The sequence below is a fragment of the Ranitomeya imitator genome, chromosome 5 (genome assembly GCF_032444005.1).
Source record: "Ranitomeya imitator isolate aRanImi1 chromosome 5, aRanImi1.pri, whole genome shotgun sequence".
Classification (NCBI taxonomy): domain Eukaryota; kingdom Metazoa; phylum Chordata; class Amphibia; order Anura; family Dendrobatidae; genus Ranitomeya; species Ranitomeya imitator.
Window position 1 is genome coordinate 117779284 of NC_091286.1, and position 17655 is coordinate 117796938.

The following is a 17655-nucleotide window of genomic DNA, read 5'->3' on the forward strand; positions in this document are numbered from 1 at the left end:
GTACAGCATTGCTTACTATATTCAAATTAATGGGTTGTCCATCTAATGTGTTGTGACTGAGAATTCCTTAATGTGAAATTGTAAATACTTCTGAAAAAAACTATTTTTTCAAACATCTTGGACATTGTCCATTGTATACTGTGTTACATGAATAAATAAACTGTGGATGCGTGTTAAAGGATCCCGTGAGAAAGACAAGAGAAACTGACAAAAGCTGGTTTCAATCTTTGACCTCTCATAAAAATGTAGTGGAGGAGGAAGTTACTAGTTCCGTGTTATACTTGCTTTGACAGTGAAAGAAATGCAGCAACTGAAGACTGTACTATAACATTATTGTTAAATATACAGGTATAATGTGCAGGAACATCTGACTAATAACAATAATATTGCTACTTATATAGCTTTTTATGCCTTTTCCACTGAGAAATACTCTACACTTAGCTCAGTTTTAGTCTTAGACTGTTAATATTACTATACAGTTAAAAGTTCCTTAGCAGCAGACAATGTGTCACCAGTTACGATCAATAATCACAGTGGAACCAGTGCTTTTTCTCTTTATGACCGGAACATTTCTGCAAGCACCAGCCTATCAACAGCTGATATTGGATAAGGTAAGATGTTTACTACTTTTTGCACTATATGTAATAGCAAAGTTATGTGCTGAATGTCATTTAATGTTATTCTATACTACAGTTTTAGTTGTTTTTATAACTGCTACATTTTAAAAATTGTTTTATTTGAAACTTGTTTACCTTTTTTACTTTATGCAAATCAAGCTCTGCATCACATCCTGGATGCTGAGTTAATGCATTACAATGGAAGTATTCATACAGTGATACTTAGACATGGTTTACATTAATAATAATATTTTTTATTAGTCCAGCACCAAAATATTTTTCAGCACTTTGTACTTAAAATAGAAGCAAACAAGAAGAATGACAAAGAACTAGAATAAATTTAAGCAATGAGACAACGCTAAGACGTTTTGACACATCCATCTTTTCTGTGTTCACAGGTTTTAGAAACTTTATAGCTATGGGCAGAGGCATGCCACTAAAAGTGCAGCCCAGGCAGCCACTTTGGGGCTAGTGAGTCAGGGGCTCAGTGCCAGCTCCAGCACCGGACCATCCCCACCTGGCATAATACTTTAAACTGTGTCCGCATCTTGGATGTGGATACGTTTGAAAGCAATAATGGAAGAGGGAGCCATCAGCTGATGCTCCCTCCGCCATCATTCTTTCTGTGAGTCTGATGTCACCACTATGTCTACTTGCGCCTTCTGTGCTGTGCAGTGCAGAGGATCAGACCACACACTGCTGAGACCAATGCAGCAGGGGAATGAGGAAAAGTATTTTTTTTAAATCAATGAGTACGTTTTTGTTGCCATCATAATATTTGAAGGGTAACTTGGGGTCCATCATGCTATTTGGAGGGTTACTTGTGAGATCATCATCCTATTTGTAGGGCTTTGTGGGTAGCAATAATACTATTTGGAGGGCTGTGTAGGGGGCCATCATACTTCATGAAGGACTAAGTGGGACCAATGTATTATTTGGAGGGCTGTTTGGTGGGTCTTTAATACTATTTGGAAGCCTATGTGGGTATCAGTTATAATGTTTGAAGGGCTGTGTGGGAAGGCTGTATGGGGGATATTCTACTGCTTGGAGAGCTTTACTGGGAGCCATTTTACTGTTTGGAGGGCTATTGAGGTTCATTAAACAGTGTGGAAGGTTTGTGTGTGGGGGCTGTGTGGCAGCCATTACAATGTTTTCAGGGCTATGTGGGAGGGCGTTATACTATTTGGAGGGCTGCTAGGGGCCATTATAATGTGTGTGGGTCATTTTACAGGGTAGAGGGTTGTGGGAGCCAACTTACTGCATGGAGGGCTGCGTTGAGGACATCACTGTGTGGAGGGCTTTGTAAGGGGCATAATACTGTGTTAGGTGTCTTAAGAGTGCTATCATACTGTGTAGGTATCATACTTTGTGAGGGTGGTGGTGTTTTTTTCTGGTCATCATACTGTACGTGTGAAGGATACTGTAGAGGAATTCACTGTGGGTGCTCCTTACTGTTTTGGAGGTACATTTATTGGCATCATACTTTGAGGGGGCCATGAAAGTGATATCTTGGTGCATGATAACACTGAGGGGGCTGTAAAGGCTGCAAAGTTGTGAGATATGTTCTTTTTTGACCCAGCTGAATATTATTTTTTTTGTTGTTGTTGTTGGGGATATGACATTATACCTGAGGAAGACTCCAAGAAGTCGAAACCGGTTGTATTTTAGTTTGAAATAAAAATCTTTCTTGAATCAGAATATCGAGTTCCATCATCATCCTTCAGGAGCCCATATTGCTGAGAAAAACATTTACAAAGTGTTGCCTAGTGTTGAACACTTGACACACACCAACGGTTGCAGAGAAAAAATTTAATGTGGTCCAATACATACAATTTACAGATGTTTCAGTCATATAGACCTTCCTCAATGTACCAAAGGGGTATACTCGCGGTATTCACCGCTTGTCATGACAAGCGGTGGATACCGCGTCTATCATCATGAGCACCTTTCTATGACTAAATGGTCTGTCTCATTTACTTGACATTTTCCTGGGCCAGGGTATGGTGATGCATTATCTCGTAGTCTAGATTCCTTTTCTCCTCCTTAACCTCCATCCTCCATTATTCCTCAGGGTTTTGTGGTGTCTATGGTAACCTCAGAATTGGAAGTGGAAATTCGTAAAGTCCAGTCGTTTACTTCTTCTGATTCCCCAGGGTCCAAATTATTGGTGCCTGTGTAACTAAGATTGCAGGTGCTACAGGAATTTCATGATTCCGTTGCTAGACTTTTTTGGTGGCCGTCCATAGATAATGATATTAAAGATTTTGTATCTGCTTGTGAAGTCTGCGCTCGTGCCAAAGTCAGTCATAGCTGGGAAATTGTCTCTATTGCCAATTCCAGATTTCATTACAGATTTGCCTCTGTCTGATGGGAAAACTGCTATCTGGGTGGTAGTTGATTGATTCAGCAAACAAGCTCTTTTTGTTCCTTTGTCAGGATTACCTAACGTAGAGACACTTTCCAGGTTGCTTTTTACTCATATTGTAAGTTCACATGGGATCCCTCTGAACATTGTGTTGGATAGGGAAGAACAATTTGTCTCTAAAATTTGGAGAGCTTTTTGCAGTAAACTAGGGATTGTCATTTTCATCTGCCTATCACCCTGAAACCAATGGTCAGACTGGGAGGACAAATCAGTCTTTTGAACAAATTTTAAGGTGATTTGTGGCAGCTTAACAGGAGGACTTATCTTCGTTTTTACCTCTCGCTGAGTTTGTTTTTAATAGTTGAGTAAATCTATCCATCAATCTACCAAAACCTCACCTGTAATTATGGTTTTCATCCCCATTTTGGTGAATTTTCTAGGATTAGTTCTGAATGCCCTGGGGTGGAGGTCACCATACAGAGACTTGGGGATGTCTGGAGGGAGGTTCAGAAGAATATTGAACAGCTGTCTGTGGATGGATACCATGCTTGGCATAGGTGGCTTTCCTTCTTAGGATGCTGCCCTTCCCGTGGTTGTTCCTTCCCGGGGAAAGGCCTGGCTATTCATTGCTTGCGTCGAGAAACACGTGATGGTGTCTCCGCAGCTTCTTTACTTGCATTTGCATATTTCCCATTAGGGATGGGGGCAGTGTTCTGGAATCACTGCGTTGAGAAACACGTGATGGTGTCTCCGCAGTGTTGGATGTTTTGGTCTCCCCGAGGCCAATCATCTGTGCCTTTATAGCCTTTTTACTAGGCACTGCTCCTAATAGCCAGATTCCTACTCCACACTGATGAGGGGCAAAAACCCCGAAACAGCTGTCTGTGGATGGATACCATGCTTGGCATAGGTGGCTTTCCTTCTTAGGATGCTGCCCTTCCCGTGGTTGTTCCTTCCCGGGGAAAGGCCTGGCTATTCATTGCTTGCGTCGAGAAACACGTGATGGTGTCTCCGCAGCTTCTTTACTTGCATTTGCATATTTCCCATAAGGGATGGGGGCAGTGTTCTGGAATCACTGCGTTGAGAAACACGTGATGGTGTCTCCGCAGTGTTGGATGTTTTGGTCTCCCCGAGGCCAATCATCTGTGCCTTTACAGAAGAATATTGAGACTGCTCAGATTCGCCAAAAATGAAAGATTGATAGAAGACATTCGGTGGGTCCTGTTTTTTTCTCATGTCCATTCTTTTTTCTACATTGCTGACACATTCTTTTTTCATGACAGTAGCTTTATCTTCATACAAATTCACATTTAAAATTCTGCTGTCCCAGTCGCCAATATACTTTTCATAAAGAACTCAGTGCTTCTCCTGCGATCTCAAAAACATTTCAGTGATTGCATTGATTTCCATATTACCCACACTGCCTTCGTGATTTATGTAGCATGTTTCTTCATGTGTTTCTTACCATTGATTGTATTCCTCACAGTTGTCCTTCTTTTTTGTTCCAAGCACTACACACTTGACACAACCTACTTTTAATCACAGCATTGACTAGTACTACTTTTTCAGAATGTTTTCTAATTAGAGTACACACCAAATAAAGATGAGAATCCTCTTTTTTTCATGTTCCATTGTCAGAAACTGCTAAATGTGTTGCAACATTTCCAGCATCTTCATTCTTTGCTTTTGATCCGTCAACTGCATGCATTAAAATGCAATTGCGCACTGCAGATGCTGCTATATATTTTTTTTTTCATAGAAAGCATAATAAGTGTTTATAGCCATGACATGACAAATGGTGATGAAGCCGCAAAATAAATTTAGGCCTTCTTGTCTAACACCCAAAAGTCGAAAAACAAACACAATGCAATGGTTGATATCAAATGCCTTGTCAATAATTGTCGAGGAATCGATTTAAGCAACATTAAACCAGCACGTGAAGTTAATTTTAAATCCTTCACCTCGATGTGGCATCTGAGAGAACTCTTCATTCTTTTTGCAAGTTTTGCATATCACGAGACATGTAATTGTGAGAAACACTGTGGAGAAAGTTCAGAATGCAATAATCAATTCTTTCGAAGCAGGCAGCTCAATAGTTTTTTTGCCGATGTGCTTAGTTTTTTGGCGATGTGCTCGCAAACTTTGAATTCTGTTTGAATTCTCATGTGTTGGTTGCCTTGAAATATAAATTTTTTAGAATGATATGGATGTTCTTTATAATCTCTTTACCCTTTTTTCCATTTCTGCATATTTTTTAAACTTCTAAAATTCATGAATAACTTTGTTAAGGCTTAATTTTACATACCTCAGTGTCTGAGAAAACATATAGTAATGTGTTCAGCTGTTGTTTAGAGTTTACTACCATCCATTGTCTTCTGTTATTATTATTTTTTCAAACCTGTTGGTTAATCCTACACTTGCTACCTGCAGATTAACCCTTCATTTCAGGTAATCATCACAAACAAGCTATATAGTGCGTTGCAATCATGAGTTGCAAACTCCTGTGATTTCTACAAGCTAACAGATCTGCTCACTAACCCTCCTATTGATATCTGCTGGGCAGCCTATTGCTTGCTGTGGGCATCATGAACTGTTACAATGTTCTACATATTTTTAAAAGTTGTCGTCAAGTTCAGTTTTGAGACATTAAGCTAAAAATCATAAATAGGTAAGCTTCTTTTCACTATGTACAAGCCCACAGGGCAAGTAATAAGTAAACCCATAAACAAGGAGACACTGCAGACACAAAGAGGAGATACAACTGCATGCATCCTAGTGTAGACACTTGACACAACTTGACACATAGCACATAATGTGAACAGCCCTAAAAAAAAATACCTCCTGCTTAGTGATAGGCGAACCTGAACACTAAAGTTCGGGGTCCATACAGGACACCTAGTATCTGTGCTCAAACTCCGAACTTTGACATCTCACGGAAGTCTAGGATACCATTCCAGTTTGGCAGCCAGAATAAAGCTTTTTAAAAAGCTGCAGCACAGCCAGTCAATAAGCGCTCCCGGTGTGGGCTCTTCCAGCCCCATCACATGGCTGTGATTGGTTGGCACACCATGTGAAAAAAAGAAACACATTTAAAATATGTACGGTCCCCCCTCTTTTTATAATAGTTGTGGGTTACAACCCTCAGCTGTATGCTTTATGTTGGCTGGCTATAAAAAATAGAGGTGCCTCATGTTGGGGCTGGCAGAGCACACCGAGTGTATTTAGATATTATTATTGGTGCGTTTGCATCCCGGGGTCCACCGTGCAGGAGACCAACCTGCTGTTAGCAAATGGTGGCACAATATGGTGGTAGAAGTGAACTCCGTTACTTCACAGAGTCGCACAGAAGGGAAAACACTGTGCCCTGTTAGCGTCGCAGGGGAACACAGCTACCTAACAGAGCAAAAGCAATCAGAGGTCAGGAAGTAGCAAGCACACAAACACCTCCTCTCTGGTGGAGCCGGAATTCTAATGGCTTTACACCAGCCCTGAATTCACGATACAAACTCCTCACCGGAGGTGCCGGTATTCTAGTGGGTTATTTCAGCCGGACCCTGACCACAAGCAGACAAGACCACTGAGTAGCTAAAGCTCATAACATAAGCTGATACTAGCGCATGGCCGCACGGCTTATAGCTGCAGCAACTTCAGGACCTTCCTAGAGGACCAATGGGAGCTGCTACAGTACCTGAGCAACTTCAGGACCCTTCCTAGAGGACCTATGGGAGCTGACACAGTACCTGAGCATGTGATCCCAACTTCCAATGAGAGGTCTTACCCCGGGCATGCTCAGAAGGGGAAAAACAGGACTTAGTCCCAGAGACGTCTGCTCGCCGCTGACCAGTACTGGCTACAATGGCTGAGCCTGGAAAGGCAGCAATAACCATCCGCACAGTATCAGGATGAGCCAGGTGCTGGGACCAATGTCTCCGCTGAGCAGACTCCACTGTGGCTGGAGAAGAATGGGAGACCACAGTGGAGATGGCCTGAGATTCCCCCTGTGCAGAGGTGGGAACTCGACCCCTAACACCCCATGCCATATTATTTATTTTTTTCACATATGCGCTGGCCAATCACATAAATTAATGAAAAATACTGCATGATGTCCACCCTAATTTTAATTTCCAGCTTAGGGAAAGCAGACAGCTGTGAGATTATATTAATAGGCTGGGAATGCCCACGGCTATTGGGCCATTCCCAACCTACAAACATCATCCTGCTGCCACTCGAGAAGTGGTGCATCATATTTGATGTGTCAAATCGGGTGTTTAGCCTCAGCTCTTCCCAATTGTCTTGGTGTAGTAGCAATCAGGGTAATTGTTCTGGGGGTTAGTAATGGAGATCTCTCAGTCTGACACCCCCATTACTAACATAGTAGTAATAAACACATACACAGAAAAAAAATCCTAATTTGAATAAAGACTCCCTCACACTAGCCCTTGTTTACCAATTTGATAATCAAATGATCCTATGAAGTAAACCACGTTCATCTTCTTGGTCTTCGGTGTCTGTGGAAAGCAGTAAAGCTTCCGCTATCTACAGGTGCTGGCTGATGACTATTCTCATCAGCATAGCCTGCTCTCACTGCTATCAGTGAAACCAGGCACAGGATGATGACAGTAGCAGTCATCAGCCAGCACCTGACCTGCAGTAACCTTGTTGCCCCTGGTTCACACGGTGTCTTTTGTGTGACAGTGTAGGAACCCTCAGTAGTCCACGATATTATTATTTATTATTATTATTATAGCGCCATTTATTCCATGTCACTTTACATGTGAGGTGGGGTATACATAATACAAAATAAGTACAATAATCTTAAACAATGCAAGTCATGACTGGTACAGGAGGAGAGAGGACCCTGCCCATGAGGGCTCACAATCTACAAGGGATGGGTGAGGAGGATACAAAAGGGAAGGACAGAGCTGGTCATGCAGTGGTTTGGGGGATCAGTGGTTACTGCAGGTTGTAGGCTTGTTGGAAAAAGTAGGTCTTCAGGTTCTTTTTGAAGGTTTCCACAGTAGGCGAGAGTCTGATATGTTCTAGTGGAGAGTTCCAGAGTAGGGGTGATGCATGGGAGAATTCTTGTTTGCAATTGTTGGAAGAAGAGATAAGAGGGGAGTAGTGAAGGAGATCTTGTGAGGATCAGAGGTTGCGTGCAGGTAAGTTACGGGAGATGAGATCACAGATGTATGGAGGAAACAGGTTGTGGATGACCTTGTGTGCCATGGTTAGGGATTTGAACTGGAGTCTTTCGGTAATGGGGAGCCAGTGCAGGGATTGACAGAGGGGAGAGGCCGGGGAATTGTGGGGGGACAGGTGGATTAGTTGGGCAGCAGAGTTTAGAATAGATTGGAAGGGTGTGTGAGTGTTAGAGGGGAGGCCACAGAGCAGGAGGTTGCAGTAGTCAAGGCGGGAGATGATGAGAGCATGGACTAGGGTTTTTGCAGATTCTTGGTTGGTGAATGTACGGATCCGGGAAATATTTTTGAGTTGAAGTTGGAAGGAAGTGGAAAGGGCTTGGATATGTGATTTGTAGGAGAGATCAGTGTCAAGGATTACCCCGGGGCATCAAGATTGTGGGACTGGGGAGAGTGAGCAGCCATTTACTTTAATAAGTAAGGTTAACGCCGGTCAGAGCCATTGTTTCCCACTGTTTTCCCACCTGCAGTTTTGGCTAGTGCATGAACCAAACTTTTTTCATAGTTCGCCCGAACCTGGTGGACTCAAACATCCATTGGTCCACCTATTCCTACTCCTGTTAAATAAACAAAGATGGATATATATATATTGAAGCATAAAACTGCAACTAGTGAGAAGAAAATATAAAATGTGTAGAGTTTTCAAACCATAGGGTGGATATGGAATCATGCCGTGAAATCAGTAAATTATTGAACAAAAAACAATTATAATTAAAATTAAATAAAATAAACATGAAAATGTAAATAACAAAAGTATCAAAAAATAATAGAAAAATAGACTGATTAGCATCCACCCTTATAGTACAGGGGCATGCAAAAGTTTGGGTATTCCTGGTCAAAATTACTGTTGTTGTGAACAGTTAAGCAAGTTGAAGATGAAATGATCTCTAAAAGGCTTACAGTTAAAGATCACACATTTCTTTCATATTTTAGGCAAAATAAAAAAAAATGCATCTTTTATATTTAAAAAATTACAAAAGGAAAATGGGCCAATGCAAAAGTTTTGGCAAACTGCATTGTTAGAATCTTGTAGAACTCCCTTTTCTATCACAGCCATTAGACGCAAAACGGGTGTCGGGCAGGTGCAGGCTGTTGCGGGGTCAATTTTTGGTCAGTACACAGCTATATTCTCATACATTGGCACTTTACTATGGACACATAGTACATTTTCTTAATTTTGACTGGTCCACATTTAGCCATGCACACTAGTGATGAGCGAACGTGTATCACTATGCTCGATGTACTCGGCGAGCACCAAGCATTTCCGGGATTATTCAGCGGTAACTGGTGTCTCCACCCAACATTTTTATCGGACTTTAGAGACCCAATCATGCTGCAGGGATTGTCTGCCAGGCCATGAAACGCCGCAGCCATCTTTGTTGTGGTTGTGCAGTGATTGGCTTGACCGCACAGCATCATCCCGAGTAAAAGAGACTTGGCGCCACCCTGCTCGCCGCATTCAGCTCAGGATTCAGGGAGAGCTGCTGCCAAGATAGGGTCAGAATCATGGTTTTTATAGTTAGTGTAGGTCTGCAACTGTTAAATCCACAACTCTTGAGAAACCAACAGTCCTTTTTAGGGCTAATTTGTGGGTCCCGATACTGCTGCGCTAGGTAGGCAGGGCACAGCATATCCACATCAGTGCAAGGCCTGCAGGCACTGTATGTGCGTACATAGCTCCCACCGCATCCCTCCCAAAGCTCCATAACTGTCTGCTGCTGCTGCATCTTCTTAACTATATACATAGTTGCATTTTTTATTTATTTTTCCTAATAATTAATCCCCTCAAAAACATATACAGTCTGTTCTGCCAGACAGAGGCCTGTTTAAAAATGATAGTTTTTCAGGCATACGTAGCATACTTGTGAGTGCTAGCCTTGTTCTACTAATTTTCTTTTGTGTTTAAAATTCACCAAAAAAGGCCTCATATATCTGCGTGCTCCAAGCTTGGGCATTTCAGGCCATTTTGCCACTGTTTTGCTGTCTGTTACTCTAATTATATGCAGCACTATTTGGAATGAAAAAAAAAAAACAGGCCACATATTTGCCAGTGTGGTATATCTGTGACAGCCCTCATATATCTGCGTGCTCCAAGTTTTGGCATTGTAGGCCGGTGGACCACTTTTTTTGCTGCCTGTTACTCTAATTATATACAGCACTATTTAGCATAAAAAAAAAAAACAGGCCACATATTTGCCAGTGTGGTATTTCCGTGACAGCCCTCATATATCTGCATGCTCCAAGTTTGGGCATTGTAGACTGGTGGACCACTTTTTTGCTGTCTCTCTCTAATTTTATACAGTACTATTTAGTAGGGTTGAGCGACTTTTACTTTTATAGGATCGGGTCGGGTTTCACGAAACCCGACTTTTTCAAAAGTCGGGTCGAGTGAAATCGGACGATCCTATAAAAAAGTTGGGGTCGGGGTCGGCCGAAACTCGAAACCCAATGCAGTGCATTGGGTTTCCAATGGTTCCCAGGGTCTGAAGGAGCGGAAACTCTCCTTCAGGCCCTGGGATCCATATTTAAGTGTAAAATAAAGAATTAAAATAAAAAATATTGCTATACTCACCCTCTGACGCACCCTGGTACTAACCGGCAGCCTTCCTTCCTTAGAATCAGTGCGTGACAGACCTTAGATGACGTCGCGCCTTGTGATTGGTCGCGCAACCGCCCATGTGACCGCTCACGTGACCAATCACAAGCCGCGACGTCACCGAAGGTCCTTCAAGCGCTGATTCTTGGGAAGGAAGGCTGCCGGAAAGAAGCAGGGCGCGTCCGAGGGTGAGTATATTCCTATTAGGTATATACTCACCCTCGGACGCGCCCTGCTTCTTTCCGGCAGCCTTCCTTCCTAAGAATCAGCGCTTGAAGGACCTTCGGTGACGTCGCGGCTTGTGATTGGTCGCGTGAGCGGTCACATGGGCGGTCGCGTGACCAATCACAAGCCGCGACGTCATCTAAGGTCATTCACGCGCTGATTCTAAGGAAGGAAAACTGCCGGTTAGTACCAGGGCGCGTCAGAGGGTGAGTATAGCAATATTTTTTATTTTAATTCTTTATTTTACACTTAAATATGGATTCCGATACCGATTTCCGATATTGCAAACATATCGGAACTCGGTATCGGAATTCCGATACCAGATTCAGAAGATCGCCGACCTCATGGCCAACCCCACACAGGGGTCGGGTTTCATGAAACCCGACTTTGCCAAAAGTCGGCGACTTCTGAAAATGGCCGACCCGTTTCGCTCAACCCTACTATTTAGCATGAAAAAATATAAAAAGGCCACATATGTTAGGGCTAGCGTAATGCACCAAATAATTAGAGAAAAGGAATAAGGTGCGTTCGAAGCCCGGGGTCCACTGTGCAGAGATGGAACCTGCTGCTAAGCAATGGCAGACTATATGGCGGTACAATGAGAATACAAACACGGGTTAGCTTCACCCTGTGTGAAAGAAGCGAACCCTGTTGCATCACAGGGCCGCAGTACAGCATGTAACGGAAATAATAATAAAGGAGCACGAGAGTGTATGTGGTGCCGCACTGAGAGACACAGCGATATTCACTGTTTGTGTACTAATGTTGGTAAAGTAGGGAGGTAGATTAGAATCATTCTCCTTACGCGAGCATTCAAACACAAGGGAGGGGATGATTAAATAGCGACTTTCACTCACAACACACACACATAAACAAGTGTATACTAGCGCATGTCCGTGCGGCCATGCAAACCTTTTATAGCTGCAGCAAGTTCAGGACCTTCCTAGAGGACCAATGAGAACTGCTACAGTAACTGAGCAACTACAAGGACCTTCCTGGAGGACCAATAAGAGCTACTGCAGTACCTGAGTATGTGACCCCAGACCTCCACTGAGAGGTCTTCCTTTGGGCATGCTCAGAAGGGGAAAAGCCGGACTTAGTCCCAGAGATGTCTGCTCGCCGCTGATCAGTACAGGCTAGAATGGCAGAGCCTGGAAAGGCAGCAGTAACCCTTTGCACAGAACTAGACTGAGCAAGACGCTGGGACCGACGTCTCCGCTGAGCAGGCACCACTGCGGCTGATGCAGAATGAGAGACCGCATCAGACAAGGTTCGAGATTCACCCTGTGCAGCGGCGGCAACTCAAATCCTAACAATACCCCCTCTTTAGGCCTCGCTATGCTCAATGGCTGCAATGTGCAGCGGAGCCCGAATGTGCTCTACAGATTAACAGGTTCTGTCCTCAGGACCGTGGCCCTTCCAGTCCACCAGACAGTATTTTTTGCCACGTACTAACTTGCACCCCACAATAGCATTCACCTCAAACTCATCCGTGGATGAACCCGATGTCCCAGCAGATGACTCAGAAAACCGGGACAAATGAACGGGCTTTAAGAGGGAAACGTGAAAAGTATCGGTGATACCAAGGCGTGGAGGAATAGCTAAACGGTAGACCACAGGGATAACCTGTTCCAGAACCTTGAAAGGACCAATGTAGCGAGGCGCAAACTTAGTGGACTCAACTCGCAGCCTGATGTTATGGGCAGAGAGCCACACTAAGTCGCCAGGAGCGAAGGTCGGAGCAGGGCGCCGGTGAGCATCGGCAGAAACCCTCATTCTCTCCTTGGAAGCCCGAATGGCATCCTGTCTGCGGTCCCAAATGTCACGTGCCTCCACTGCCCAGTCTGCCACCCTGGAAGCAGTGGATGAGACGGGCATGGGCACAAGGACACACGGATTCTGGCCATAATTAAGGAGAAAAGGAGTCTGCCCAGTGGAATTGGCTGTGGCGTTGTTCAGAGCAAATTCTTCCCAAGGAAGCAAAGATGCCCAGTCATCCTGCCTAGCAGAGACAAAATGTCGCAAATATGTCACCAGAGTCTGGTTGGCCCTCTCTACCAACCCATTCATCTCGGGATGATATGCAGAGGAGAGATTTAGTTCTATGCTGAGTAAACGACAGAGCTATCTCCAAAACCGAGACGCGAACTGGGGACCCCGGTCACTGACAATTTTATCAGGCATGCCATGTAAACGGAAAATATGTTTAATGAACAACGCCACCAAGGCCCGTGCAGAAGGTGACTGTGGAAGCAGCACCAAGTGCACCATCTTAGATAAATGATCAGTGACAACCCAGATAACGGTGCAGTTACGAAACTTGGGTAAGCCCACCACGAAGTCCATCCCGACCATCTCCCAGGGCCTATCTGTCACCGGCAGGGGTAAAGTTGCCCAGCAGGCCATTGCTGAGGAGACAAACACCCGAATATAGTCCCCGATGGTACGGGCCATATGCGGCCACCAGTATGTCCTCGCCAAAAGCTCAGATATCCTCTTGGTCCCAAAATGTCCACCCACCCTGGACGAGTGAGCCAAAGAGAGAACCTCCAGTCGCAAATTGGATGGAACGAAAGTCTTGCCTGGGGGCACAGATTCTAGCGAAACCGGAGCCACAGTTCCCAGGCTCTCAGAAGGGACAATAAGCCGAGGCTCCTCCTACTCCTCAGATGACACTACGGAGCGAGAGAGAGCATCGCCACAAATGTTCTTCTCCCCGGAGAGAAAATGGAGAGTAAAACAGAACCAGGAGAAGAACAGTGACCATCTAGCCTGGCGAGAATTCAGCCGCTGGGCCGTCTGTAAGTACACCAAGTTCTTGTGGTCTGTGAACACTTGGAAGGGAATGCCAGCTCCCTCCAAGAGGTGTCTCCACTCTGAGAAAGCCAACTTCATGGCTAGCAACTCCCTGTCCCCTCTGCCCCAGAGTCCATGCATAGCTCTACCATAAGAGTGGATGGGCCTATGGTAATTGTCCCCTTGAAGGACAACTTAGAGGCAAACATCGCCATGTCTAGTGTACCTTCTCCAACTGCCACTAGACGCTGACGTTTCCCCGACCGCTGAGGACACTTGAAGCCAAGATGTCCTGACTGCCAGCAAACATGACAGACCTTAAGTGCTTGAGCGGACTGGAACTTGGACCCCGCTCGTGTCACCTCTATGTCCTCATGTGACTCGGACGCCTGGACTGGAGATTCCAAAGGTCTGGCGAAGGTGGGAGCCAGCGAATCCTCTGCCTACACTGGGCTCGCTCCAACCTTCGCTCGTGAAAACGAAGGTCTATGCCAGTTGATACAGCTATGAGCTCCTCCAGTGTGGCGGGAATCTCCCTAGTGGCCAAAGCATCCTTCACATGGTCAGCCAGCCCCCTCCAAAATACAGGAATGAGGGTTTTATCTGGCCTTTCCAACTCAGATGCTAATGTCCGGAAGTGGACGGCAAAATGGCTGACCATGGTCGAACCCTGAGTCAAAGCCAGCAGTTGGAGTGCTGTATCATGGGTGACTTGAAGTCCTACAAAGACCTGTTTCAGAGTGTCCAGAAACCGAGGAACACTCCGCACCACATGATCGTTGCGCTCCCACAGCGGCGTAGCCCACTCCAAAGCTCTGTCCGACAGGAGAGAGATTATGAATCCCACCTTTGCCCGCTCTGTGGGAAAACGTGCAGGCAGGAGCTCGAGGTGTATACCACACTGGCTCACAAAACCCCTACAGGACTTACTGTCCACAGAATATTTTTCAGGCAATGGGAGGTGAGATAAAGTTGGAACAGAGGTGGCAGTGGGTAAAGGTGCTGCAGCCACGCTAGCAGCCTGAACAGCTATTGCGGTAACATCCACTGCCGAGGTTGAAACGCTCAAGAGACGCCAACCGGCCCTTCCGCAGCTGGATGCACCCCTGCAATCGCTGTTCATCTGCCATTACTTAGCCAGATCCTGGCGCTAGTATACTGTTAGGGTTGGCGGAACGCACCGAATATATTTATTAAATGAGATAGGTGCGTTCGCAACCTGGGATCCACCGTGCAGGAAAGAACCTGCTGCTAAGCAAGGCGGCGAAGCAAATTAGTATAAACGAACTCTGTTACTTCACAGAGCCCGTAGTAAAGAGAATGCTGTGCCCTGTTTAGCTCACAGGGGACACAGCTACTGTGTAGAGCTGACAGTGGTCATGCAGTCCAACCAACACGCAGCTCCTCTCCAGTGTAGCCGGAATTCTTATGGCTATTAGCCAGGCCTGAATTCAGACATAAACTCCTCGCCGGAGGTGCCAGCATTCTAGGGGCTTATTTTAGCCGGGTCCCTGACTGCAAACACAAAACTCCTCGCCGGAGGTGCCAGCATTCTAGGGGCTTATTTCAGCCGGGTCCCTGACCACACACATGACCACACTGGCGCTGAGCTCATACATATTTGATACTAGCGCATGGCCGTGCGGTCGTGAGAACCTTTTATAGATGCAGCACCTACAGGACCTTCCTAGAAGGACCAATGGAAGGCTGACACAGAACTTGATCAGGTACAGGACCTTCCTGGGGGACCAATGGAAGTTGCTGCAGTACCTGAGCCTATGACCCTTGATCTTCACTGAGAGGATCTTACCCTGGGCATGCTCAGTGTGTGCAAAGCAGGACTTAGTCCCAGAAAAGCCTGCTCGCCGCAGACCAGTGCAGGGTACAATAGTAGAGCCTGGAGAGGTAGCAGTAACCCTTTGCACAGTATCAGATTCAGTGAGACGCTGGGACCGACGTCTCCGCTGAGCAGGTTCCACTGCGGCCGATGCAGAATGGGAGACAGCAGCAGACATGGTTCGAGATTCCCACTGTGCAGCGGTGGGAACTCGACTCCTAACAGTGACTTTAAGTATAAATCAGATCTCTGTCACCTCTCAAAATTCTCAGATGACTCAGTGATTGTAGGGGGCATTGTGGGGGACAGGGGGGAGGAGGAATATAGAAGGGTGGTTTCTGACTTTGTGGGTTGGTGCTGGACTAACTGTCTAGAACTAAATGTAAAGAAAATCAAGGAGTTGGTGGTGAGTTATAGAAGGAAAAAGGAAGATTACTGTACTTACCGATCAATATTGCTGGCGGCCAGGAGGTTGAGATTGTTGAGAGATACAAATATTTGGGGGTTCATCTTGACAGTAAACTCGATTGGAGGTGTCATACAGAATATAGAATAGGGAATGAGCAGACTGTACTTTCTTCGGAAGCTCAGGTCGTTCAATGTGTGCTATAAAATGCTGGAAATGTCCGACCAGTTCGATGTGGCAAGCGCCATTTTTTTCTATCATATGCTGGGGCAGTAGAGTGCGAGTATCTGAGGCTAATAAGCTCAACAAATTTATCAAGAAGGCAAGCGCGGTTGTTGGCCTCCATCTGGACTCTTTTGAGGAGGTATTGGAGGATAGGATTCAGAAGAAGTGTAGGGCTATAATGAACAATAATACACACCCAGCATTCCAGCTGTTCTTGAAGCAGAAGAGCACATTCAGCTGCCATCTAATCCTAATAAGGTGCAAGAAGGCAAAATTCAGGAGATCGTTTGTACCTACTGCTATAGGGATGTATAATAATTTCTTAAGGGTGGTAGACAACAATGTCTGATTGCTGGTGTACTAATGTCAATTAACAGTGACTTATATACCTGAACTACTCACATTTATTTGTTATACAATGTTGGTATTCTTCTGCAAAATTTGTGTCCTAATATTTTATGTACAGCTGTTTGTATTGCTGCTGTAATACCTTAATTACACCCGGGATCAATAAAGTGTATCATATCATATCATAATTTGCAGGCATTTAATCCATCCTGGTGTGGGATATTGGAGTGCAAAGATTCCACATCCATGTAGAATGTCCCTATTCTTGGACGCTCTGGTATCAGGTCATCAGCTCTTATGGAGTCGTCAGGCAGACAAGATACCAACTTGATTAGTTCCTTGTAATAGTCGTGTGTAGGATCCAACTCCAATTTTTTGTAGTAGTGTGTGTCCATAAGTTGTCTGTTTGCTTCTTTCATATAGTCTGATGTGTTCATCATAACTATTGCTCCTCCCTTGTCAGCAACCAGAAAACTTATGGACACACACTACTACAAAAAATTGTAGTTGGACCCTACACAGGACTATTATAAAGAACTAAACAAGTTGGTATCTTGTCTGCCTGACGAATCCATAAGAGCTCATGACCTGATACGAGAGAGTCCAGGAATAGGGACATTCTAGATGCTTCCCAAAATCCATAAATCTGGAAATCCAGGGAGGTCAATTATCTCATGTGTGGGCACCCTTACTGAACAGGCATCTGGATGGGTAGAGAGGGTATTCTTGAACCCCTGGTAAAGGATACAGCCAGCTACATTCAGGACACAACTGACCTACTGAATAAACTAGCAGCAATAAGTCCTCTACCAGAAGGAACCATCCTGGCTACCATGGATGTTGAATCTTTGTACTCCAATATCCCACACCAGGATGGATTAAATGCCTGCAAATTCTTCACGGAAAACACAGGGAATGATGCTGATTCTATGGTGAAACTCACAAAATTCATGGTCACCCACAATTACTGTGAATTTGACAAAAAGATTTATCTACAGTAGACTGGTACAGCTATGGGAAGTAAAATGGTTCCACAGTATGC

The 17655-nt window shown here is 44.8% G+C and overlaps 1 protein-coding gene across 3 annotated transcripts in view; it reads left to right on the forward strand.

The window, feature by feature from the left end:
• The first annotated feature begins 263 nt into the window (after nt 1–263).
• LOC138681526 (proton-coupled folate transporter-like) overlaps nt 264–17655 on the forward strand; it is a 730145-nt gene continuing 712753 nt past the window's right edge. For 2 of the 3 annotated variants that reach the window (XM_069769104.1, XM_069769106.1), the window contains exon 1: nt 264–611. In XM_069769104.1, coding sequence (XP_069625205.1) covers nt 504–611 — 108 coding nt within the window. In that variant the 5' untranslated portion in view covers nt 264–503. Of the gene's footprint in view, nt 612–4145; nt 4197–17655 lie in introns of those variants that run through there. The other variant, XM_069769105.1, reaches the window with a different exon arrangement.